A 26,450-nucleotide genomic window follows, 5' to 3' on the forward strand; every position below is an offset into this window, starting at 1 on the left:
TTAGTATATAGAGTAATCTCTATTATATTCTCTAAATCTGTGGGTTTCTATGATGTTTATCTTGTGGTTGGGAATTGCATTTTGGCCATTCTCATTACATCTTATCCAGAGGACATGCTATCAGCATGACTTACTGCTGATGCCGACTGGGATCACCAGGCTGAAGTGGTTTTCCACTGCAGTTCATTTTCCTCCTTCCTTACTCTGCTCTTTAGAAGATACTGAGAACATACATTCCACACATAAGGGAGGTAGTTGGGAGTAGGGAGAATAAAACTGTGCCTCCTTGAAGGGAGTACCTACAAAAATTATTTAGCATTCTCCTGTGCAGACTTGCCTCTTCTCCCCATTGATTTTATGCCCAGTCATTTATTTATGTCAGAATGAACTCATGGCTACTGTATATGTTATACAATACACCCAAGTAATACTTATTTTGTTACTCAGATTCAGTGTTAGCCAATGGGTGCCTTGGGTTGGCTTGTGTGTCCCTCTGGCATGCTCCTATTCATTCAGGCACTACTCATGCAGGCTCCCCATGTACATCCCTAACTCCTGCGTGTGCGCACACACACACACACACACACACACACACACACACACACACCACCTCTGCTAACTTAAAAGTTAGGCATTCTACTGCTGTTTCTATATAGTGAGTGATGCCCACTTATCATAAGAATAGAGGAGACAGTGACTCTGTGTGTATGTGGGGGCGGGGGGACCTCTATATCATGATTGGTTTTAATCAATAGTTGACAACATGACTAGAGGCATTTGTGAAATGAAATTACGTGCAGTGTTTTTTATCATTTATATTACTGGAGTGAATAGAAAGTGACACTACAAACTCAGTTAAAAAATCCCTCGTGAACATAAATAAAGAAGTAATAAAGGTATTTCATTCCCTTCCTCTTCATTTTCTAAAGTTAAAATATAAAACATTAACAGCCAAATAATTTGAGGTGAGAAATGTTCTAAAGGAATTGAAACATACACTGCATTTCTTCCAAAATTTGTAAAACTCAGTTAAATACAAGTAAAATTGCTTATTTAGATTTGGGTGCTCATAATACAGTCAGAAAAATATCTAAAATAGAGTATGGGTATCAAACAGAGATCAAGTGATTCATTAGTTCAAGATAAATGTTGGAATCAGTGAGCTTTGTGGGTTTTCATTTTACTCACAAATTATATATGTACTAGAGATCCGTTGCATGAAATTCTTGCACAGGTAGTGTTCCTAGGTCAGGCCAGTGATCAGGTTCCCCACTCCCGGCCTCCACGCCTTCTCCTTCCCTCGCTCCCTCAGCATCCCACCACTGCCACTGCTGGTTGCCTGCCATGTTCTGTGCCACCCCCTGGTGGTCAGCACATGTCATAGTGAGTGATCGAACTCCTGGTCTCCTTATTGAACTCCTGAGGGGACAATTTGCATATTAGCCTTTTATTATATAGGATGTCTGTGTGTATTCACATACCCCTATGTATGCTATTAATACATGCCTGTTGAATGGACTTAATCATTCAGCCACAGATTTCTCTTTCCTCTATTACCTTACTTAAGTGTGCACAATGGGAACACACCTCATTTAATTTATATCCTCATGTAGCAAAGTAATTTAGCATGATGGATGTCTTAGTGTGGGTACTGTCATCGCTGGATATCACTGTGGGATTGGTTCCAGAGCCCCCTGTGGATAGCAAAACCAGGATTCTCTGGTCCCTTAGTGGGAACTCTGTATGTGTGCATGTGGAACCCGTGAGTATAGAAGACAACTGCACTAGACAACTGTGGAGATTGCATGCCAATGGTTGACTTCTCTCCCTTCTTTAAGAAATTAATATTTAGCTATGCAAACATTACTTAATGAAAATGTGTTTTTCTGATTATAGACTTTTAATCCCCTCCAAAAAAAAAATTGGGCCAAACTGTTTCTAACCCCTGAGCTGTGCTTTGCACTCTTGTTTCCTCTGCCATTTATTCCTTCTGCTGCAGTGCATACTGGGCTGAGAGCGGAAGGGGAAAGGGTAAGAAACAGACCTTCAACGCCTGGATGATGCACCTCACTGGAGGGTGTCTGCGGCCATTTCACTTCATATTCGGTTTATATTACCCTATTAGTTACACCAAGAGGTTGTTAACACCCATCCACAAACCTGAGTTATAGTGCAAGTGTGAGGGTAGCTGACACTGATTGCGGGGGAATGGAATTCACTGTGACATCCTAGTGAACTCAGAGAAAAAGCCAAAATGAGCAAAAGAGAGCACTGATGATGTAGTCATCTGGAGTGCTGGAGGAAATGCAAACCCCCTCCGCTGGACGGCAGCCCACACATCCCTGCCTGGGAGAGGGCAGGTCGCTCAGTGCGGAGCTTTGAAGGCCAGACAGGTGGTGGGGCCCTGGGCTCCCGACAACACATTTGGGAGCTCTCTCCACACAGTGACTCACCATCCATGTAGATGTTGATCAAATAATAGCCTTTATCAAACCTACAACAATAACTTTTTTCTTTTCCCTTTTCCTTTAGCTGTCTTATAACCCTGGATAAGAACTAAAAGTCAACTGGGTGTTTTCTAAATTGAGGCACCGGGAGTAAAGAGCCGTAACTTGAATGAGGTTTTCTGCCCCTTACATCACACTGTTCTATTGGAACACAGTGCAGGCTTCGAGGGGAAGTGGTCTACACAGCACACATGGGCCAGATCACCTCCGAATGGCATGCCTTTTAGCATAAACATACCTTTCACAAACTACATTTTTTCATGTTAGTAAACATTACAATCTTTGCATACTTTTTTGCCAAGAGTTAAAATCCAGATGTAATGTTTTAAATTAGAGACAAAAAACACTTAGAGCTACTGTATCTTCATTTTCACACACTACCAATTAAGAAATTCTGCCCTAAAGTTTAAATGTTTCTCTGCAATTCTCTACAAATCACCATTAATAAGATAATAGAGCAGAAAAATAAGTAGGGAGTTCATTTGATTTCTTCCCCCCTGAAGGCTGGCTTTAGTGGGAAAATTTATCTACATTTCCATTCTAACACATTGTGAATGATAAATGAACTCTACTGAATAAAGGACATGAAATTGCTATGCCTTAGATTTCTATTTTCTTTCATCAAAATATTCTACCTAGCAGAGTTCATAGCTCAGCGCATATCTCCATACAAGAAATATAGAGATTAATGAAACCCATGATTCTAAAGAATCCCCGTTTAGGACATAATGCAAAAAAGGCAAAAACAAAGAGCCTGAGACATGCAAGTCCCACCCAAAAGCCACTTCACTGCTCAGTTTTCTATTGGGCACATCTGCTCGGGCTCCTTCTAAACAAGAAGGGCAACAGGAAATCGAATTATGTTGCTTTCATCACCAATGTCAATGGCTGCAGGACCCCAGACAGTGAAAAGATACTTGCCCTGAAGCTACAAGTGGAACACAACACAATACTCTTTATCACTTTCACTAGGTCTGTCTGTTCACTCCTCTGTATTATTTGAAGAATAGGTTCCTTATTCAGACAACCTCCTGTATAGAGAGAGCCCTGATGGGTGACAAATTTTCACTTGGTATTGCTAAGGGGAGGGCTCTAGACAGAGGAGAAAATACCTGGATTCTTTTAGTTGCCATCAGAAACATCAATTCATTGTCACTGGTTACTTTTTGAACTTGAGAAACATGGTGGCTAAATCCCTCACTTTATGTAAGAGATGAATACGGCAGCCAGGAACAGGGCAAAGTGAGAAGCATCAAATGTACAGCAAAGAAAATATGAAAGGAATTGACCTTCAGAGCTCAAGTGTTATAAAGTAGAAATCATTATAGGAAAAATGTGTACAATTTGCTATTTGACTATTAAAGATCATGGTATTTTATGAGTAAACTACTATCAAACTAAAACACTAAGCCTCAGTAGCATTAAGGGTAATTCTATTTTGGATACTATTTACTAGCACTCGCTTGATAATATTAGAACATGATGAAAAGAAGTCTGTAGTCATCTGTGTTTTCTAGAACATAAAAAATTAAAAATACTTATTTTGAAAGACTCACCAAAGATAGATCACTCTCATTTTTTATGATAATAAATACATCAGAGGAAAGAAACATTATTATAAAATTTTGCATTTCTCTATTGCAATTATTGAAAATGTTTAACCAATAAAAAGAACTTCTTACATATGATGATGAGAATGTTACTGATTAAACAAGGTAGACCTAAAGTGAAATATACTACAACATTGACACGTTCTGTAAAAGCTGTCTGCTATAGATAAGAAAACACACACAACTTCATTCCATTTTGGATTCTTAATATTTTATTTGTTTGCATGTATTTTTATAATTCCTACCTAGCAAAATCCACTGATTGTTCTTCGGGGGAGGGGGTGCTGGAGGAGGGCACTCGAAAAAGGCAACTAATGTTCATTACATTGGTAACTTGGAACCATAGACTGTGAGATTTGAAGAACATATTAGTAAGGTCAATAGATATCATGGAAATACAGCACATAATTATTCTGGTCCTTTTGACTTCACCACAGAAGTCACCAGGGGAAGAAAACAGGTTTAGGCATGAAGTAATATCTTGTCACTTTTAAAGAGCCACATAGAGAATTAGCATCTTTCTTAATACATGAGAAATTATAAACTAGAACACAAATAATCCTGGTTGTGTTATCAGTAGCAGGTACAGTGCCCAGCATGGCAGTGCTGCGACATTAGTGAAGTCCTAGCACGTAGCAGCATCAGCTTGCACTGCCGATTCTTTCAGGAAATCAAATGATTACTCTACTTTCACATTGAAGCAAATAACACATTTCAGACCCATATTCAAGGCTTTATTGAAAAAAGTTATGAGGAAGATGGTTCACATATAGGCTTAGCTCTGAGCTCCTTTTGCCAATCTCTTCTATTACTGACCCAGTTTTTAATAGAAAGACTGCTAAATGCTCCTTACTAGCCACAAATAATCAGACTAAAACAAAAAGAGAAGCAGTCAGTACTAATGGAAAAGGAAAAAATTAGATCTTTAAGAAAGTAATAGACACTTTATGTCTGATAAGTACACTATAATTTCTTAGTTATGAATGAATTACCCATCAATAATTTTGAATCTGTGGCCTACTGTTTCATACTGAGGGGTAATTTCATGACTGAATATCCCACTGAGCCGAGATAGTTAATTCAGTGCACAGGTTTACAGCTGGAGAGTAGCTTAGATATCTCAGTTGGTTGATATGATTTAAGTTACAAAATAGTACCTAATGAAACAATATTATTAACCCTAGGCCTAGTCTATCATTCACGTGCATATTCGTGGGGAAGGTATCAGAAGTGAGATAGGCATTTTAATATTTGTTCTAAATCAACCCCACACTAGTACAGCAAAATAAACATTAGAAAAGGCAATCTTGCAATTATTTTTATTTGTTGAAAGTAAAAGACATTTTCGGAAATGTTACAACCTTCAGAAAGACTGAATATCAGCACCTACCAAGATACTAAGTGAACAAGAGATCACAAAACTGAAAGCACTTATGAAAATGAAGCATGGATTAGCTCATGCTAATTACTTTTATATTACCTATAATACATCTTAACTTTATAGTATGGCTACATATTTATTTCATTATTTCTAAAGGTAGTTTGAAAAAAACATAGTGACAATCTCGGTGTCTCTTAAGTTAGACCAAGAGATAACAGAACAAGTAAAGCCTCCTAATATCCATCTTAAGAAAATACTGGATCATCCACCAGAAATAATCATACATGACACATGATTCAAATCAGAATTTAAAAACATCAAATAACTGACCAGGAAGGTAAAATTGTTTTAAGACATTATATATAATACTTCATTTAAGAATTCTAGCTGCTTAGATATCTAGAAAATATAGTCTAAAATGCCTGAAATTTCCTCTCTACTTCTTCAAGAAAAGTTTGACATTCATTTGCATAAACCAATTTTTAATTTCTGATATCTGACGTTTTGGCTAGGCACTACATTTTGAAGAGCTTCTACATTATAAACTATGTGACAACAAGAACAGGAAAACAAAACACACATCTTTCCCTGGCGGAGCTGAAATCCGGGCTCTTCATTTGGGCAGATCCACATTCTGAAGGATGAGGGCCACTCGGCTTGGAATGTACACCTAGGTCAACACAAGCATGTCAGTGCAATCGAAAGAAATACTGAATGTTATGTCATTAAGTTAAGGGGTATGATGCTCTCTCACAGATGCTTAAGGTTAGAATTACCCGTACAATGTTGCAGCTTCTGAGGAGCCTTAATGCCACCTTTCCAACAGTTCTGGCATCACTGTCTAGAGATTCTAGATTTAAAGCAATCGCCACTAGAGGGCTCCATACGCTGTACAAAACCCAATATTCCCCAGACAGCGATATAAATGGCACTCATTGCTGTTCCAGCACCATGAGGTAGTAAAGGAAGGCTATCCTACAGGTCTATTCAGGTGAATAAAAGTAATATACAACACACTGCTTATCATCTTGTTTTTATTTTCTCCTATCATTTTAAGAACAAAAACTTAAAAGTAATATAAGGGATCCTAAGGGTATTTCAGGCCCTCACCAATTTAAGACAATCAAAAAGCTTGCTACTGCACTGAAAATAGAATACCCATCCATTCTCTCCATGCCTGCAGAGTCCGGACACAGCTCCTTTTTGTATGAGCACATCCCTCGTCACGGGTCAGCACCACTTGTCTCTCTCCCCTTCCTGACTCACCACCTCCAGCCACAGGGCCTCTCAGTTCCTGAAACAGCCCACCCTGCCCTTCCTCTGGGCCTCTGCCATGCTGTGCCCTGTGCTCACAACACCCTGTACCTTGCTACTTCCTTATCTCCAGGATCTTGAAATATCCCAGCTCCCCGAGAGGTGTTTCTTGATAACACCAGGTATGACAGTTTTTCCATTTCATTTTCCATCGCAGCACCATTTTTTATTAACACGATTTGTAATTTTTTTCAAGTTTATGATCAATTCTCCCCCACAAGACTCTGAGCTTTATGAGGGCAGAGACCATATGTCTTCATACTTCTCTTAGTAGTTGCCAAAAATTATTGGATGAAAGAAGAAATAACGAATAAAAGGATAAATGATTGTGAAATCAATATGGGAACTGTAGCCTTATGCATCTCAATTCTGCAAACGAACACAATGTTTTCCCTTAAGGTTTCCATGATAAAGAACCCTTACAACTCTTTTAAAAAATCAAATAAACCAATATAGTTGTTTAGTTTTGGTGAAAGCAACTTTAAAATGATGGCATATTTACATTATGATTCATAACAGTAGCAAAATTCCAGTTATGAAGTAGCAACAACAATAATTTTATGGCCGAAACCGGTTTGGCTCAGTGGATAGAGCGTCGGCTTGCGGACTGAAGGGTCCCAGGTTCGATTCCGGTCAAGGGCATGTACCTGGGTTGCGGGCACATCCCCCAGTGGGAGATGTGCAGGAGGCAGCTGATCGATGTTCCTCTCTCATCGATGTTTCTAACTCTCTATCTCTCTCTCCCTTCCTCTCTGTGAAAAATCAATAAAATATATTTTAAAAAAAATAATAATTTTATGGTTGGGGGTCACTACAACATGAGGAACTGTATTAAAGGGTCGCGGCATTAGGAAGGTTGAGAACCACTGCGAGCCTTAAAGATAGGCAACAGAAAAGAATTCCCTGAAGTGAGTGATTTTTCTTAACTCTGACTAAATATGAAATTTTGTGGTTTCTTTTTTAAAAATATATTTTATTGATTTTTTACAGAGAAGGAGAAGGACAGAGAGTCAGAAACATAGATGAGAGAGAAACATCGATCAGCTGCCTCCTGCACACCCCAGCCCGAGGATGTGCCCGCAACCAAGGTATATGCCCTTGACCGGAATCGAACCTGGGACCCCTCAGTCTGCAGTCCAACACTCTATCCACTGAGCCAAATCAGCCAGGGCTGAGGTTTCTTTATTAGGGTTCCAAGTATATAAATTAGCTTTCTTAGTGGTTAGGAAATGACTACCAATTACACCAAAGGATTTAAGGTAATCAGAGCTAATCCTTATGATGAGACAACTACAGACATGCACAATTTGGGGGCTCTATAATTTAGTGCTAAGTACTGGCACTATAGCTTTCATTTTATAATTTTAATTCCAAAATGGTTTTGATTCATACAGCAATAGAAAAAATATGAACACACTTTAATATTTAACATAAATGTTTAAGTATATTTAAATATAAACTATTTATATTTAAGACATGTATATAAAAACCATCTAGTATGCATGTAACAGAAGATATATGCTAATAAACAAATTTACTATGCCCATTTATTAGCCATAAAGCCCTAAACACTTTCTAGCTAGGATCATATTATGAATGGCCACGAATTTCATTTTTTTCCAGCTATATTTATATATAATCCACTCTTCACAAGAAACCAGAATGCCACAGTATAATCCAATTTGTTAATTAGAGTCACAGTGCATACTAATCTACCCAGTGATTTTTGACTACCTTACTGACTTAATCACTATGCCAACTATTAATATGGCTAAAAAAATAACTGATCACCGGGTAGGCTTGGCTCAGTGGTTGAGCATCGACCTATGAACAAGGAGGTCATGTTAGATTCCAGTCAGGGCATATGCCCGGATTGTGGGCTTGATACTCAGTGTGTCGTGTGCAGGAGGCAGTCAGTCAATGATTTTCTCTCATTGTTGATGTTTCTCTCTCTTTCTCCCTCTTCCATCCTCTCTGAAATCAATAAAAAATATGTTAAAAAACAGCAACTGATAACATAATAATCTACTGTCCTATGGCATCCAGGAAAAGTAGTATCTTCATCTAGAACAGCCGTGGGCAAACTCCAGCCCGCGGGCTGGATCCGGCCCGTTTGAAATGAATAAAACTATTGAAAAAAAAGACCGTACCCTTTTATGTAATGATGTTTACTTTGAATTTATATTAGTTCACACAAACACTCCATCCATGCTTTTGTTCCGGCCCTCCGGTCCAGTTTAAGAACCCATTGTGGCCCTCGAGTCAAAAAGTTTGCCCACCCCTGATCTAGAATCATAATTAAATTGCAAAAATCCTATCAATAAAAGTCTAATATGCTAAGTGTACAATCATCCAGTCATCCACTCAACTAATCAAAGCGTAATATGCTAATGATAAGCTAAGGCTGCTCAACCGCTTGCTATGACGTGCACTGACCACCAGGGGGTAGATGCTCCAACTGGTAGGTTAGCTTGCTGCTGGTGTCCGGCTGATCAGGACCGAGTGAGATGGACTGGACATGCCCTGGAGCCCTCCTGCAGTCCCTCTCTGGCTGGCCAACCTCTCACAATCTAGGCTGAGGGACCCCCTCCCTGAGTACACAAATTTCAAGCACCAGGACTCTAGTTAATTAAATAAAAAGGTGTGAATTTTTGAAAACAGAATATTTAAAAATAATTTTAAGTAAAAAATAATTTAAAGGCTAATTAAAAAATTTTCTTAGAAATTGTTAAATTTACCAATAGCACATAATAGAAGGGTGAGAACATCATTCAATGAAAAGTTCATTAGATCCATGTATATTTGTTATATACAAAATATTTCAAAATATTTTGAACAATATGAGTAAAAATAATTTTAATTTTCATGAGCATGCTTTAGTTCATAACATATGCTCTAAGAAAAAATATTCTAATTCATATTTTGTACTAGGATTATCAGAAAAGTCCTATAATAACTATTTCTATATAGAAATATATAGTATCTTTTCTAGGTTAGAAATATTAAACAGAGTAAACTCTAAGAAGTTTGATTTTTTGTCTGAAAAAACTAAACATTTTCATAATTTTGGACAGAGTAAAAGACATTGCCCAACTGCTAAGTTGTAGTTTCAATTCTTACAGCTGAGGGACAATAAAAAAGATCTATCTATGCCAACCCCCATATTTAAACCAAAAGTCTACTTCTGAGCCCCAAATTTAGAATAGGAATACAGTAGTCTCCCTTATCCATGGCTTTGCTTTCTGCAATTTCAATTACCAGCAGTCAACCATGGTCCAAGAGTATTAAATAAAAAATTCCAGAAATAAGCAATCAAAAATTTAAAATTACACACCATTCTGAGTAACGTGATGGAATCTCCCCCCATCGTTCTCCATCTCCCTCGGAGGTGAATCATCCCTTGTCAGCATCTGCCGGCTGTATGCGGTATGTACTTCCTGCCCATTAGTCACTTAGCTGTCTTGGTTATCACATGACTGTGGCAGTATCACAGTGCTAGTGTTCAAGTGCCCTTTATTTTACTTAATAATGCCCTTAGGTGCAAGAGTAGCAATGTTGGCAATTAGGAGAGGCCAGTGAGAAGCAGTGAAGTGCTTCCTTTAAACAGAAAGATGAGTACAGTACAATAAGATATTTTGAGAGAGACCACACTCACGTAACTTTTATTACAGTACTAGAGGCCCGATGCATGAAATTGATGCATGGGTAGGGTCTGTAGGCCTGGACAATAATCAGGGCTGATCTGTGTGGTGACTGGCAGGGCGATCGGGGCCCCACTGGCACCCGCCTTGGCCGGCCTGGCATTGCCCACTTGCCAGCCCCACTCCCAGCTGTCCCCGCCGCCACCCCACCCCCACCGCTGCCTCTGGTTGCCTCCCGCTGTGGGGTGACCAGCGGGGCAACTGGGGGACCCTGCTGGCACCTGCCTTGGCTGGCCTGGAGCCTGCAGGCTCCAATCAGGACAGTATGCAAATTAACCCAACAAAGATGGTGGTTAATTTGCATACGTAGGATCCAAGTGGAGGAGCAAAGTCTGACGGCCCCGGGGCCAGAGCAGCTCAGGCCGGAGCAGCAAGCCTGATGGCTCCGGGGCCAGCTCCAGCTGGAGCCCGGCCAGAGCGAAGGCCTGGGTCCTGGATATGTACGTGTAGGAGAAAACATAGCATAGAGTGTTTGGTACTATCTGTGGCTTCAGGCATCCCCTGGGGTCTTGGAATGCATGCCTGTGATTAAGAGAGGACTACTGTACACAGATCTGCTTCTTAATGATAGGAGCCTACCTGGGAAAGTAATAAATGCTAAAACTGTTGCTTTATTCACTTTTCACCATTGATGCTGTTTGAGTTACTATAAAGGGATCTAATTCATTTCACTTCAGGTTCAATAATATCTGTTCTTCTATTTGTGTCATGAAATTTGAATTTATGCACCAGAGAAGAGAAAGAAAGCATCCACCCCCCTTACCCCCACCCCCGCCCCCTGGCTCCAATGCACTGATGTATCAGTTCCTGTATCAGGAACCAAAATATAAAGAAATGATTATGCTAAAATGGACTTTCCCATAATGGCCAGTAAAGCAGAATGGAGAAGTTCTGCCCTATTGCCTCTTGGCATTTGTGAGATTTTCTGACTTAGCAAACGCGTTTCAGCAGCAGCACACCTGCACTCCTCTGCTCTGTGTCCACTGAGGGAGCATGCGCAGAGGGAGCTGGCTGGCACATGCTGCTGCAGCGGGTCTGGCAATTTTAAGATTCCTTCCTGCTTTTTGGTTGCTGTCTTTGAAAACAGATTTGATACTTATTCAGCAGATCCCTTGGATTATTGAGCTTATAAATTAAGCTTTAGACAATACTGTGTACTAGTTATGATGGACAGAACCTTCATGAAGGGATGTTATACTTTTGTCCCTCTTTCCCGTTATTCTAGGCACATGGGAGGCAGAAATGACCTGGTGATGAAATGAAACCTATAGCACTCTGGTCGTGGTCAAGAAACTTGACTTGATCCCAGCACACACGAATCAGTTCCATTATAAGGAGGCATTATTATAAGAGGCATGGTTTTTAATGCCGTTCTTTCCTCTGGCTCTTCAAAGGAAAAGTCTGGCGAGAAGAAACCTGTTTTATTGGATGTTCTGGTCTATTTGTGGTCCTGTATTCTCACATTGAAACTAGTGATCACTTCCTCTGGAGCCTAAAGACATTTAAATGAGTAATTTCCAGAAGCACCTGCCATCTCTGAGAATAAGGCGTCACTTCTGCAGGGAAGACAGCTCATCTTCACCTTTCAGACCCGTGGGATGGATCACAATCCTATTACCTGCAGTGGCTAAACTCTCTCCATTCTATTTCTCAGGTGCTTGCCATGCTGTATCTCTCCACCTGTTATTGAGACATGTGTATTTTCCATCCCACCTGCCAATTTAGAACTGCACATTTCATACTTGCAAGATCAATGCAATTAGTGCTTGAAAAGGAATCTCCTGGCTGTTCCTGCCAGTAGTTAGTTGGCTTGTTTTAATTATGACAGCATATCTCTGCTCTTACAAAAATGAAAGGGTGCCAAGATAGTCTGTGCCCACCCCCAAAGGCTGTGAGCCCTCACTTAAAGATAATAATTTCCACAAAGCTGAGGTCTTCTTAATTGCATGTCTTCAAGGCACCTAGTTATCTTGACATACTTAAAATATCTAAAAATGACTGAATAGCCATGATAATAATAACTTTAAAATGCATGTGCAATAGCATTTTGCAGTGTCCAAAAAGTTTGGCAGTGCTAATGAATTTATGCCTCCAAGAATCTTTTGCTGTAGGGAGGACACTCTTACTAATCCTCATTAAATAGATGAGGGAAACTGAGGCACAAGAAGGTTAAAATATTCAAGTTCTCATAGCCAGTAAATGGCAGACTGGGGGCTTGAACCTAGGTTCTCTGCCTTGACATTCTCTGGTGTTTTCAGGAAAGAATTTCATTACATAAAATGTTGCTGTCTGAATCTTTCTCCTTTCTGTCTAGTTTATCTGGTTCAAGTTCAGCTTTCTCACAAATAGTTGCTGTTTCTGTGTGACTCCTCTGTACAAGATGAATTACCTGCCCCAACCCCTCAGGGGTCGCTAACTCTTGGGCTATTTCAGAGCTTAAAGATAGGTTTCTTACTTATTTCAGAAACTGTTTTTGTCACTCTTGGTTTACATAGCAAAATTGAACTTTCTGACAAACTACAGCCCTCCCCCTGAAAAATGCATAGGTACCTATATTTATATCTAAAGACATATCAGTATCACCACCACCACCATTATGCACACACATATACTTAAGGCCACACCTATATCTTCTGTGGCCATTGCACTTTCTTCAGAGCTTTTACTCAATGACTTCATCTTGCCCTTTTCATTTATTTCATGCCACTGTCTTTGGAACATCAATTTTGTATATAATTTGGTGGTTTACAAAGTGAGGTGCTAGCACCACTTTAAGAGGTGGAACTAGTCCAGTTGGTGTTGCTCAGTGGTTGAGCATTGACCTATGAACCCAGAAGGTCACAGTTGGGCTTCCCAGTCAGGGCACATGCCCAGGTTGCAGGCTCGATCACCAGGAGGGAGTGTGTAGGAGGCAGCCAATTGATGATTCTCTCATCATTGATGCTTCTATCTCTCTCTCCCTCTCTCTTCCTCTTTGAAATCAATAAAAATGTATATTAAAAAAGAGGAGGGAATATAGTAGCAAAATGAGGAAGCTACGGTCCCACACAGATTCTCCTGCTTGACTTAAACTTTGAAAAATGAAAGAATTTAACAGATATAATAAAGCTATCTATACATTTTATATATATCCTGGCCTCGTGAAAATAAAACAAATCTTAATCCAAGACCTACTATGGTGAAAACAATGCAGATCTGAGACAAAGAAATGGAAGAGCGGGGAGGAGGATGGTGAGAGAGAGAGAAGCAGGAATATGACTCGTCAGGAAAAGAAAAAATATAGACCAGGTGCATGTGGAGTTGAGCTTATTATCTGGCAATAATGTAGAATTCTTTCAGATCTGGAAAGTTTCTACATTGTACATTTTAGAAGGAACTCAAACCTAGTAGTTTGAAGCAATATTCTTTTATTTATGTTAATAACACAAAGTGAAAATTAGTTACATAATTGAATGCTTTCCTCCATAATATGAAGAAACCAGATAATTTTATAAATGGAATGAATTTAGTCTCTGACTGACTGCATGAAATAAAAAAAAATATATATTTTTCTTGATTCTTTTAAGCTGTTTTAAATTAAACTTCATTAGACAGTCAATAATGTCGAAATCTGGTTAATATTATAGAGAAAGCAAGAACAGACAGAAAGTAAACTGTGGCATTAAAAATAGAAATGTTCATAATAGAAAACATTTTTTGCCCTAACCGGTTTGGCTCAGTGGAGAGAGCGTGAGCCTGTGGACTCAAGGGTCCAAGGTTGGATTCCGGTCAAGGGCATGTACCTTGGTTGCGGGCATATCCCCAGTGGAGAGTGTGCAGGAGGCAGCTGATCAATGTTTCTCTCTCATTGATGTTTCTAACTCGCCCTCTCCCTTCCTCTCTGTAAAAAATCAATAAAATATATATATTTTTTAAAAAAAACATTTTAAAATGCCTTTTTCTTATTTTTTGAGAAATAATTTTCAATCCTATCAAATTCAAGCTTTCCCAATTGTCCACCAAATGTCCCTTCCCATGTTTTCCAAAACCCAATCCAGTCGAGGACCACACATTGCATTTGGTTTTTGAGCACAGTTATCCTTTCCCACTCACCCACCCCCAAATTTTGGCATGTCGCTTACTTGTTGAAAATTTATCTCTTTGGACATAAACATCACTTTTAAAATAAAGGATTAAATTTGAATGCAATGAAGATATCTTAAAAACCTTACTTACCAAGAGAGAATGGGGAAGCCCATTATGTTGGAAAGCCTCAGAAAAGAAATCTGTACTGTGGTCCAATCTCTGGTGTCCTCCGTATTCTGCCTCATCTGAATCGAGCACAATTTTGAATGTAGGGTTCTTAAGGAATCAGACCGGTTTCAGGAGTAGAATGAGACATGGTAAAATATGTTCTCAGACAGCAATTTAAAAATGTGTACTCTGAACACTGTGAAATCATAATTTGTGCTAAATACGCATTCCTATTAGATTTTGGAGATTCTCCTGTTTGAAAAGGGCTGTATAAATACCTAGTCCACACCCTGATGGGATCCTTGTAATTCTCTTACCACAGCTCATCTATTGTTCATCTAGCCTGGGCTTGAATGTACTATTCATGGGGAATCTATATCTCTCTTAGTGCAACCCATTCCATTTGTTAGAAATTCTCCACCAAGAACAGCAATTTTACTGCTTGGGATTATTTCTACCCAGAAAATCCATAAGGAATAAGTTCAAAATATAGTAACCATTCAAATATCTAATAATAGTTATGTTATCTCCGTGTGTGTGTGTGTGTGTGTGTGTGTGTGTGTGTGTATATATATATATATATATATTAGTAACTATATATTAAATATAATCTCAGAACCTTTGATCAGCCCTCATTTGGTAAGGTTTTTTAGTTCTTCCCATCTCCGAATTAATTCCAGTTTTCCAGATCCTGGTTAAGGTGAGGAACACAGAAGTGAACCAAGTGTCCATGTGTGGTCTGAAGAGTGCAACCAAGCGAGCTTACTACTCCCAGTGGTCACAGGCAGCACATTGCTAATAACACAAAAGATGATGTAAAGATACTATCCATCATGCCACAGGAGGATTCATGATGCAATCACATGATCTTGCTAGAATTTAACATTTGGTTCTTCATTAAGTTATTAGGCATGTTAGAATTACCGTATTTACAACAAAACAAACTATGGCTATGTTCAAATTTATTATGCTCAGAATATCTAGGCTTGACACTTTGAATTCCACAAGAAAATGTAATAGGTACTTAAATTTATTTTTTTAAATTGAATTTATTGGGGTGACATTGGTTAATAAAATTATGTTTCAGATGTACAATTCTGTAATATATCATCTGTATATTGTATTTTGTGTTCACTACTCAAAATCAAGTCTCCTTCCATCACCATTTATCCCCCCCATACCCTTTCCTACTTCCTCCCACCTGTTATCTGTGTCTATGAGTTTTTTTGTTTGTTTGTTATGTTTTGCTTAATCTCTTCATCTTTTTCACACACCCCTCCCCTCAGATAGCTGTCAGACTGTTCTCTGTATCTATGAGCTTATTTTTATTTTACTTGTTGGTTTACTTTGTTCATTATATTTCACATTTAAATGAAATCATATGGTTCTTGTCTTTCTCTGACTGGCTTATTTCACTCAGCATAATACTAATAATCTCCAGGTCCACCCATACTGAGAAATCTTAAATTTCTTTAGCCTAAGGAGGGATATAAATAGGTTTAAGTATTTTGAATGTTTTTTTCTGGTATATAAATCTGTAATTTCAGAAATGTTTGGATATTTTTATTATAGCAAAATTATCACTTTAAGAGTACATGTAGGTAACAAACAATGACCATCACTGTCATGCCAAGGGAACCCTGTTTAGGTAGGAGATTCAGATGGACTTGCTTATAGGAACTTTGCTGGGACTGATGGCTCCATTTCAGTCAATCCAGGTCAGCCTGCTCTGATTCAAATTCAAATGGATAATCAACACATTAGTGTGTTTAAAGAAGAAACACAAACACAGAGAGAAATAGAGAGAGATTGAGATTCAAAAGATGACTACTAGGCACAGGCACATTCTAAAGTCACTAAATATAGCTAGAAATAAATTGAACACACCAATTTATTTAGTGGTAAAATATGAGTAGTGAAAATAAGTAATTGGAGATACAGTAAATAAATGAAGCATTGTGGGATGAAAGGAACTACTAAAACAAGTTTAGTTTTCATTCTTCATCCTAGTTAATGAAATACTTATACAAATCTTCAAAAAGCAAAAACATAACCATTGCTGGTTAACAATATAGATTATTGGTAGCAATGTCAGAAGAAAGCAAGTTTAACATTAAAAGCAGTGGATCCTAATCTGCGGGATGATCGTCACTGTTAGTTGGGTTATTACCAAATGAGGGCCTCACCAAATGAGGGATTATGTTATTACAACGGAGTGGAAATCCACAGGAGCATTAGGCATTGTCTGAAGACTAAATTATGTTATTATACACATTTGATACTATATTTCAAATAATGTACATTTTTTGATTAATAAGATATAGATTCATTAAAAAGACAGAATTTATACTGTTTTTGCCTATATAATCTCTCAATCAAGGAGTGAGAAATTGTTCTTTTAGAAAACTGTTATATAAGGATCCATTGCTTTTTGACATTGAAAGGGATCATCATACTAAAAATGGTTAGAATCTACTGACTTAATATATATAATTTGTAGCCATAAAGGAAAAGCTTTCAAAACCCATAATGAAAATTTCAAAACATCAGTTTAGACCTATTTCTCTGATCTATAATTTGAAGAAAAATGTTGCTGTGGCCATTTTTGGAATTACCCAGCCCTCTGTGTATGGTATTACATAGGGAACACAATAACTTCCTTTAGAAAATGCAACCCTTAATTCCAGAAAGTCCAATGATTTAAAACACTTATTCTAAGCAATTATTATGAAAGAGCTTAATCATTATAAATTACTACCACATATCATTCAGGTATCAGGAAAACGCTATCTTTCCAGAACATTGCTTAAAACAAAAATTTTTAAATAGGTTATTTGAGGAACTGGATATTTTTTTCCCTATTCTCTCATTCAGGCAGTACTTCACTATCCCCTGTGGTCGATAGCCTGAGGCTAATCAAGTCTGAGTGTAAATTGGACTGTAGACAGAGGCAGGTCTCTGAAGGCCTTGAGTCTTTGCCTGATTTAATACCTAGCTAGGAAAAGCAAATCCTGGTGCACATCTTGGTCCTTTCCAAAGATACCCAACCCCAGCAGAGGGAGCCAGAAGCTGTAGATTGCTGACAGCTCCAAACAGGGTACTCAGGGTCAGTCACAAACAGTGTTTGATATTTTCCTGTGCTAGAGATTGGGAGGCATAGCAGATCTACCTAATACACAGACACAAACCCAAACATGCAGCCAAAATAGGGAGACAAAAAAAAAAAAAAAGGCCCCAAATGAAAGAACAAGAGAATTCTCCAGAAGAAGAGCTAAATGAAATGGAGATAAGAAATTTATCAGACATAAAGTTCAGTATAATGATGGCAAAGATGCTCAACAACATGAGAAAAGATATAGTAACTATGAAGAATGACATAGCACTAATAGAGAACACATTGGAAGGAATACACATCAGACTAGGGACAGCCAAGGATCTGATCAGTGAATTAGAAGACAGGGTAGAAAAAAAATCACTAAATCAGAGAATCAAAAAGAAAAAAAAAAAAAGATAAATAAAACAGGAAGGCAGCTTAAGGGAGCAGTGGGACACATGAAATGTAACAATATTTTCATAATAGGAGTGCCAGAAGGAGAAGAAAGTAAGCAAGGGATAGAGAACACGTTTGAAGAAATTATGCAGAAAACTTCCCTAACCTGGTGAAGGAAAAAATCATACAAGTTCAGGATATACAGAGTGTCCCAAGCAAGAAGAATTTGAACAGGCCCACACCCAGACACATATTTAAAATGCCAAAAATTAAAGACAAAGAGAGAATCTTAAAGGCAGCACAGTAAAAGGAAACTGTTACCTACAAAGGAGCTCCCATAAGGCTGACACCTGATTTCTCATCAGAAACTCTACAGGCCAGAAGGAAATGACATGAAGTATTCAAGGTAATGAAAAGCAAGGATCTGAAACCAAGATTACTATATCCATCAAGGCTCTCATTCAAAATAGATGGTGAAATAAAGAGTTTCCCAGACCAAAAAAAAAAAAAAAAAAAAAAAGGACTGTTGTGATGAGAAAAAGAAATAGAGAGAGAAACCTAGGCATACAGAATTAAAATGGCAATAAATAAGTACCTATCTTGCCCTAACGGGTTTGGCTCAGTGGATATAGCGTCAGCCTGTGGACTGAAAGGTCCCAGGTTCGATTCTGGCTAATGGCATGTACCTTGGTTGTGGGCACATCCCCAGTAGGAGGTGTGCAGGAGGCGGCTGAGTGATGTTTCTCTCTCATCGATGTTTCTAACTCTCTATCCCTCTCTCTAAAAAATTCAATAAAATATATTAAAAAAAAATAAGTACCTATTTTTATATATAAGCCTAAGCGACCATTACAACCGAACAACTGGAATGACCGGTCGACCAATAGCTATGATGTGCACTGACCCCCAGGGGGAAGATGCTCAATGCAGGAGCTGCCCCCTGGTGGTCACTGGGCTCCCACAGCCAACATCCCAGAGCCCCTCCCCTGAGTGGCCTGCCCCCATCAGTCCCTCATGCTAAACCATTCGTAGAGACCTGGAGACCTGCTTCTGGGTCGGGGTTTCGTATGTAGCAGAGCAGCTCCCTTGCTGTGATCTATTGAAAGTCAGCTCTCGGCACAAGGGTTTGTCTTGCTTCCATCCTTTCCCTTCCCTGGGGGCCACCTGCCTGCCGCGGTGGTGGCACGGTGGCAAGGGAAGGAGGAGGGGGGGAGGCGGGGAACCATGTGGTAGCGGGTCACCAATGGTGGCATCGGCATCTGTTCCTTCTGCACTTGGCCCGGTGACCATTGCCTCCTCTCCCAACCCTGCCGGGGCCTTCGGGCACGGGCTGGGATGGTAAACCGGGAGTGAGTGGCAGCAGATGTGGCCCCTTTCCCAGAGGGGTGGAGTGCCAACTCCCTCATTGGGGCCAACAGCCAACCTCCCACGGTCCCACCCATGGCCAGCCAACCTCCCGTGGTCCCTCCCCCCTGGCCGGCTAACCTCCCGCCATGGTCCCTCCCCCAGCCAGCCAACCTCCCACGGTCCTTCCCCCTCCCCCTGTTCACAAATTCATGCACCAGGCCTCTAGTCAATAATAATCTTAAATGTAGATGAGTTAAATGCTCCAATAAAAAGGCATAGGGTAGCTGAATAGATACAAAAACATGAACTGATTATATGCTGTCTACAAGAGATCTACCTCAGAACAAAAGACTCACACAGCATGAGAGTTAAGGGATTGGAAAAAATTTTCATGCAAATGGAAATAAAAAAAAAATCTGGGGTCACAATATTCATATCTGAAAAAATAGACTTTAAAATGAAGGACATCACAAGAGACAATAAAGGTCATTACATAATACTATGGGATTTGATCCAATAAGAGGACATAACCCTAGCAAACATATATGCACCTAACATAGGAGAAACCTAAATATATATTTTAAAAAAACCTTCTAGAGGACTTTAAGGGTGAGATTGACAGCAATACAGACATAGGAGAGAAATTTAATACACCAATGACTTTACTGGAAAGATCTTCCAGGCAAAATGTTAATAAGGAAACACAGACTCTAAATGACACACTGGATCAGATGGATTTAATTGACGTTTATAGAACATTTCACCTAAAAGCTGCAGAATATACATTATTCTCAAGTGCACATGGGTCATTCTCCAAGATAGACCACTTTTTAGGACACAAAATAAGTCCCTGCAAGTTCAATAAGAATGAAACCATATCAAGCATCTTCTCAGATCACAATGGAATGAAATTAGAAATCAACTACAGTAAAAAAAACTCAAAAATATTCAAACTCATAGAGGCAAAACAGCATGTTATTAAACAATGAAAGGGTTACAAATGAGATCAAGCATGAAATCAAAAACTTCCTGGAAACAAATGAAAGTGAACACACAACAATCCAAAATCTATGGGACACAGTGAAAGCAATGGCCGCCAGGCCAGGTGCAGAAGGAACAGATGCCAATGCCACCATTGGTGACCTGCTACCATGTGGTTCTCTACCTCCCACCCTCCTCCTTCCCTCACCACCACACCACCACCATGGCAGGCAGGCAGCCCCCAGGGAAGGGAGAGGATTGGAACAAGACAAATCCTTGTTCTGAGAGGGAAAATCATAGTACTACAGGTCTACTTAAAAAAAAAAGAGAGAGAGAGAGAAACATTCATAACAAACTATCTAACCCTACAACTTAAAGAATTAGAAAGAGAACAACAAGAAAAGCCCAGAGTAAGTAGAAGGAAGGAAATAATAAATATTAGAGAAGAAATTAGATAGGCTAAAAAACAATATAAAACATCAATGAAAGAAGAGCTGGTTCTTGAAAAGATAAATAAGATTGATGAACCTTTAGTCAGATTCATCAAGAAACAAAGAGAGAGGACCCAAATAAATAAAATCAGAAATGAAAGTGGTGAAGTAACAACTGACACCTCAGAAATACAAAGAATTGTAAGAAAACACTATGAACAACTATATGCCAAGAAACCGGATAACATGGCTGAAATGGACAAATCCCTAAAAAAATATAATCTTCCAAAACTGGATTAGAATACCTGAATAGGCCAATAACAACTGAAGAAATAGAGAAGTAGTAGTAGTAGTAGTAGTAGTAGTAGTAGTAGTAATAATAATAATAATAATAATAATAAAATCCCAGAAAACAAAAACCTTGGTCCAAATGGCTTCACAGGGCAGTATTTCCAAATCTTCAAAGAACAATTAATGCCTCTCCTCCTCCAACTATTCCAAAAAATCCAAGAGGACGGAACACTTTCAAGCTGTTTTTATGAGGTCAGCATTATTCTAATTACAAATCCAGATAAAGACACAACAGAGAAAGAGAATTACAGGCCAATATCCCTGATGAACACAGATGCTAAAATCATCAACAAAATTTTAGCAAATCAGATCCAGCAATGTATTAAAACTAGAAGCCCGGTGCACGAAATTTGTGCAAGGGGCTCGGCCTCCACAGTCACTGCAGCTGCCTCTGCCTCGGCCCCTGCCGCTGCCTCTGCCTTGGCTCCCATGGGACCACGGCTTAGTCCGGAAGATCGCCCGGTCTAATTAGCATATTATGTTTTTATTATTATGGATAGTATTAGAAGTCCTAGCCACAGCAATCAGACAAGAAGAAGAAGAAAATAAAGGCATCCAAATTGGAAAGGAGGATGTAAAAACTCTCATTATTCACAGATGACATGATACTGTACATAGAAAACCCAAATGACTCCACCAAAATCCTACTAGATTTAATAAGGGAATTTGGCAATGTAGCAGGATACAAAGTTAACACCCAGAAATCAATGGCATTTTTTATACACCAATAATTAATTCTCAGAAAGAGAAACTAAACAAACAATCCCATTTACCAATGCAATGAAAAATTTAATATACTTAGGAATAAACTTAACTGTCCTCAAGTAATAAAGATTATTACTTGGAAAACTACAGAATATTGAACAAAGAGATAGAGGAAGATATAAACAAGTGGAATAATATACCATGTTCATGGATTGGTAGAATCAACATCAGTAAAATGTCCATACTAGCCAAAGAAATCCACAGATTCAATGCTATCCCTATTAAAATATCAACAGCACATTTCATAGAGCTAGAACAAATACTCCAAAAATTTATATGGAACCAAAAACACTCAGAATAACTGCAGCTATCTTGAGAAAGAACTTATTGAAGGGATCATAATACCAGATATTAAGTTACAAAGCCACTGTACTCAAAACTGCCTGGTACTGGCATAAAAACGGGCATGCAGATGAATGGAACAGAACAGAGACTCCCGAAATTGACCCAAACCATTATGCTCAATTAATATTTGACACAGGAGGCAAGAACAAACAATGGAGTAAATTAAGTCTCTTCAATAAATGATGTTGGAAAAATTGGACAGATACATGCAAAAAAATGAAACTAGACCACTAACTTACACCATACATAAGAATAAACTCAAAAATGGAGAAAAAAACTTAAGTATAAGTTGTAAAACCATAAAAATCCTAGAAGAAAACATAGGCAGCAAAATCTCAGACATCTCCTAGGGCAAGGGAAACTAAGGAGAAAATAAACAAATGGGTCTACATCAAAATAAAAAGCTTCTGCACAGCAAAAGAAACCATCAACAAAAAGAAAAGAGAGCCTTCTACATGGGAGAATATAGTTGCCAATGATACATACAATATGGGGTTAATTTATAAAATATACAGGGAACTGATACAATTTAACGAAAGGAAGACAATCTAATTTTAAAATGGTCCAAGGACCTGAATAGAAACTTTTCCAAAGTAGACATATAGAAGGCCAAGAAACATAAGAAAAAACACTCAAAGTCATTGATCATCAGAGAGATGCAAATTAAAACAACAATTAGGTATCACCTAACACCTGTCAGAATGGCTACCATCAACAAATCAAGAAATGACAAGTGCTGGTGAGGATGTGGAGAAAAGGGAACCCTAGTACGCTGCAGGTGGGAATGTGGACTGATGCAGCTATTATGGAAAACCATATGGAGTTTTCTCAAAAAATTAAATATGGAATTGCCATTTCACCCAGTGATCCCACTTCTCATAATATATTCTAAGAAAACTGAAACACCAATCAGGAAGAATGTATGCACCCCTATGTTCATAGAAGCACAATTTACAATAGCTAGTATGTGGAAACACCCAAAGTGCCCATTAGTAGATGAGAGGATAAAAAACTGTGGTACATTTACATCATGAAAGGATCTCTTACCCTATGAGACCGCATGGAGGGACCTGGAGAGTACTATGCTAAGCAAAATAAGCCAGTCAGAGAAAGACAAGTATCACATGATCTCACTCATATGAGGAATCTAGTGAACGAAATAAACTGTTGAACAAAATAGATTCAGAGATAGAAGCATGGAAAAGACTGTGGAATTTCAGAGGGAAGGTGGAGGTGGGTGGGTGGGAAAAGATCAACCAAAGAACTGTCTGCATATATGCATAACCCATGAATACAGACAATAGGGTGTTGAAGGCCTGGGGCATGGGACAGGATAAGTTATAAGGGGTCAATGGAGGTGGGAAGAGGCATATGTAATACTTTCAACAATAAAGATTTAATTGAAAAAAAACTAATAAATGCAAGATAATAATTAAAAAAAAGGTTTGTGAGAAAGGTTATGACAATAAAGAAAATTAACCTGGACATTAAGGGGTAGAATTAAATAGACAAGGGAAATTCCAAGTCAGAGAAATCAGTCAGGAATCTAAAAACAATCAGTGGATAGGAATTTGGATAAACTCAGATAGTGCAAATGGACAGACATAGGTAACTCAATGAGATTTTCAATGTACATCTGACTATACTCAGATAGTAAGGAAATTGATGCTCAATTTGGGGAAAGAAAAGTGGAAGAAGGGAATTTCTGTGCCCAAAGACCCACAATCAGTTCAGTGGCCGAGATGGAACACACATGTAATTCAAATGTAGATCTAATTACCCTACTCAAGAAGGCACCTGTTTAATGCTGAGAACCAGGCAAAATGTTTTCATATGAAGTTTCCTGTTTAATGCTAGAGTTGAGATCTAAGAGTAAAGAAGCCATAATGAATATGGCAGAGAATAAAAATAAGAAAAGCAGATAAAACAATATACATCTAAATGATTAATCTAAAGAAATTTAAAAGATTGGCATTAAAAGACAGAATTCTCCACATTCCATATACTGGTAGAGTCTGAATGTCTATGAAGTTTACTACATTAGCTCCAGATCCATTTCTTATTCCTTTGTTTCATTTGGTCATTTTATTGGTGAATATAAAATATTGAACCAAAAGTTTACCTTGCTCAATTTGGGAAAATACAATAGGAAAAGAATAACAGAATGATAGAATTATTACGGCGATTTTTTAAAGATCAAATAGGTCCCTATGTAATATGCCATCTTATATAATAGAAGCCTAATATGCTAAGTGTCCGGTCATCCATTCAACCCATCAAAGCTTAATATGCTAATAATATGCTAAGGCCGCTCAACTGATCGCTATGATGTGCATTGACCACCAGGGGGCAGACAGTCAACCAGTCGACCAGTCGCTGTGACATGTACTGATCACCAAGGGGCAGATGCTCTGACCAGTAGGTTAGCTTGCTGCTGGGTTCCGGCCAATTGGGACTGAGCGAGATGGACCAGACATGCCCTGGAGCCCTCCCGTGGTCCCTCCCTGGCTGGCCAACCTCCCACATCCCTCCCTGGCCCTGATCGTGCACTGGTGGGGTCTCTCGACTTGTCCTGTGCCCTCTTGCAATCTGAGACCCCTTGGAGGATGTCAGAGAGCTGGTTTTGGCCAGGCCAAGGCACCCCACTGGTTCAAGAATTCGTGCACCAGGCCTCTAGTTCAAAATGTTATGATTTCTTATTTCAGATTTAAGAGTTTCCTAAGTATTTAATATATCTATCAACAGGTTAAAATAGGTAAGAAGTTTTAAGCATTATTTTATAATCTATGTCCTTAATTCTGAACCGAGGAAGAGGCATGCTCTGAAGACTTGTACTAATAAGAAGAGTAAAGACCAGGGAAGGCATGAAGACTCTTCAATTCAATGGCTCTTCAAACACTTCAAAAGCTGCTGTATTTGTTCAGCCACTTGATAAAGTGTCTGTTCAAAGTACAAGGATTTTGATGTAAGAAGTACTATCATTTATATCATTCTGCACTTCACTCCTGCTGATAAAGCTAAGAAATTTTATTATATGGTAATCCCTGAGCCTTCAAAATGAGTGACAATGAAAGGGGTTCTCCAGTGTCTAAGATGACCACGAAGATAGCAAAGGTGGTAAGTTACCATGTATTTTGAGATGTAAGACATCATTTTAAGATGAAGTGTGCAATATATATATATATAAAGAAAAAATCATTATCATGTCAATCATCTATGATAATAAAAGTGTAATATGCTAATTAGACTGGACATCCTTCCGGATGTCCTTCTGGACAACCTTCCGGATGAAGCTGGGGCTGTGAGAAAAGCCTGAGTGCCAGGTGCTGCTGGCAGCCAGAGAGTAACTGGGTCTTGGGTGCCAGAGGAAAGCCGGGGGAAGGGAGGCCTACTCTTGCATGAATTTCATGCATCAGGCCTACAGTTGTAAGATAAATCCCAATTAAAGACATGTTAATCCTGGCTGGCATGGCTCAGTGATTGAGTGTTGACCTATGAACCCAGAGGTCACGGTTCAATTTCATATGCCTGGGTTTCAGCTCTATACCCAGTGTGGGGTGTGCAGGAGGTAGCCAATCAATGATTCTCTCTCATCATTGATGTTTCTATCTCTCTTTCCCTCTCTCCTCCTCTCTGAAATCAATAAAAAAAATATATTAAAAATGTAATAAAATGTGATTAAACATGTACATCTGGGAATTGATAAATACAAAATTGGTGAATACAAAATATTGATCCAAAATATTTTCCTTGCTCAATTTGGGAAAATATAGTAGGGGGGAAAATGATGGAATTTTGTTATGGAGATTTTTTTTTTAAAGGAGATGATTGGGATATCATTTAAAACTATTTAAATATTTAGAAACAAACAAAAAACCAAGGTCATGGATACAGAGAACAAATTGGTGGTTGACAGAGGTAGGAGTGGGGGTTGTGTTGAATGAGTAAAGAAGATCAAAAGGTTATGGACATGAAACTAGCATATTGTTTTCTG

The 26,450-nt window shown here is 38.7% G+C and overlaps 1 protein-coding gene across 1 annotated transcript in view; it reads right to left on the bottom strand.

Annotated features, from left to right (window-relative positions):
- Positions 1-5,419: 5,419 nt before the first annotated feature.
- GBE1 (1,4-alpha-glucan branching enzyme 1) overlaps positions 5,420-26,450 on the bottom strand; it is a 359,283-nt gene continuing 338,252 nt past the window's right edge. The window contains exons 15-16 of the mRNA XM_036353073.1: positions 14,729-14,846; positions 5,420-6,168 (exon numbers count right to left, since the gene is read on the bottom strand). Of these exons, the coding sequence (XP_036208966.1) occupies positions 6,112-6,168; positions 14,729-14,846 (175 nt within the window). The 3' untranslated portion in view covers positions 5,420-6,111. The remainder of the gene's footprint in view (positions 6,169-14,728; positions 14,847-26,450) is intronic.

Source organism: Myotis myotis, unplaced genomic scaffold (genome assembly GCF_014108235.1).
Source record: "Myotis myotis isolate mMyoMyo1 unplaced genomic scaffold, mMyoMyo1.p scaffold_m19_p_2, whole genome shotgun sequence".
NCBI lineage: Eukaryota > Metazoa > Chordata > Mammalia > Chiroptera > Vespertilionidae > Myotis > Myotis myotis.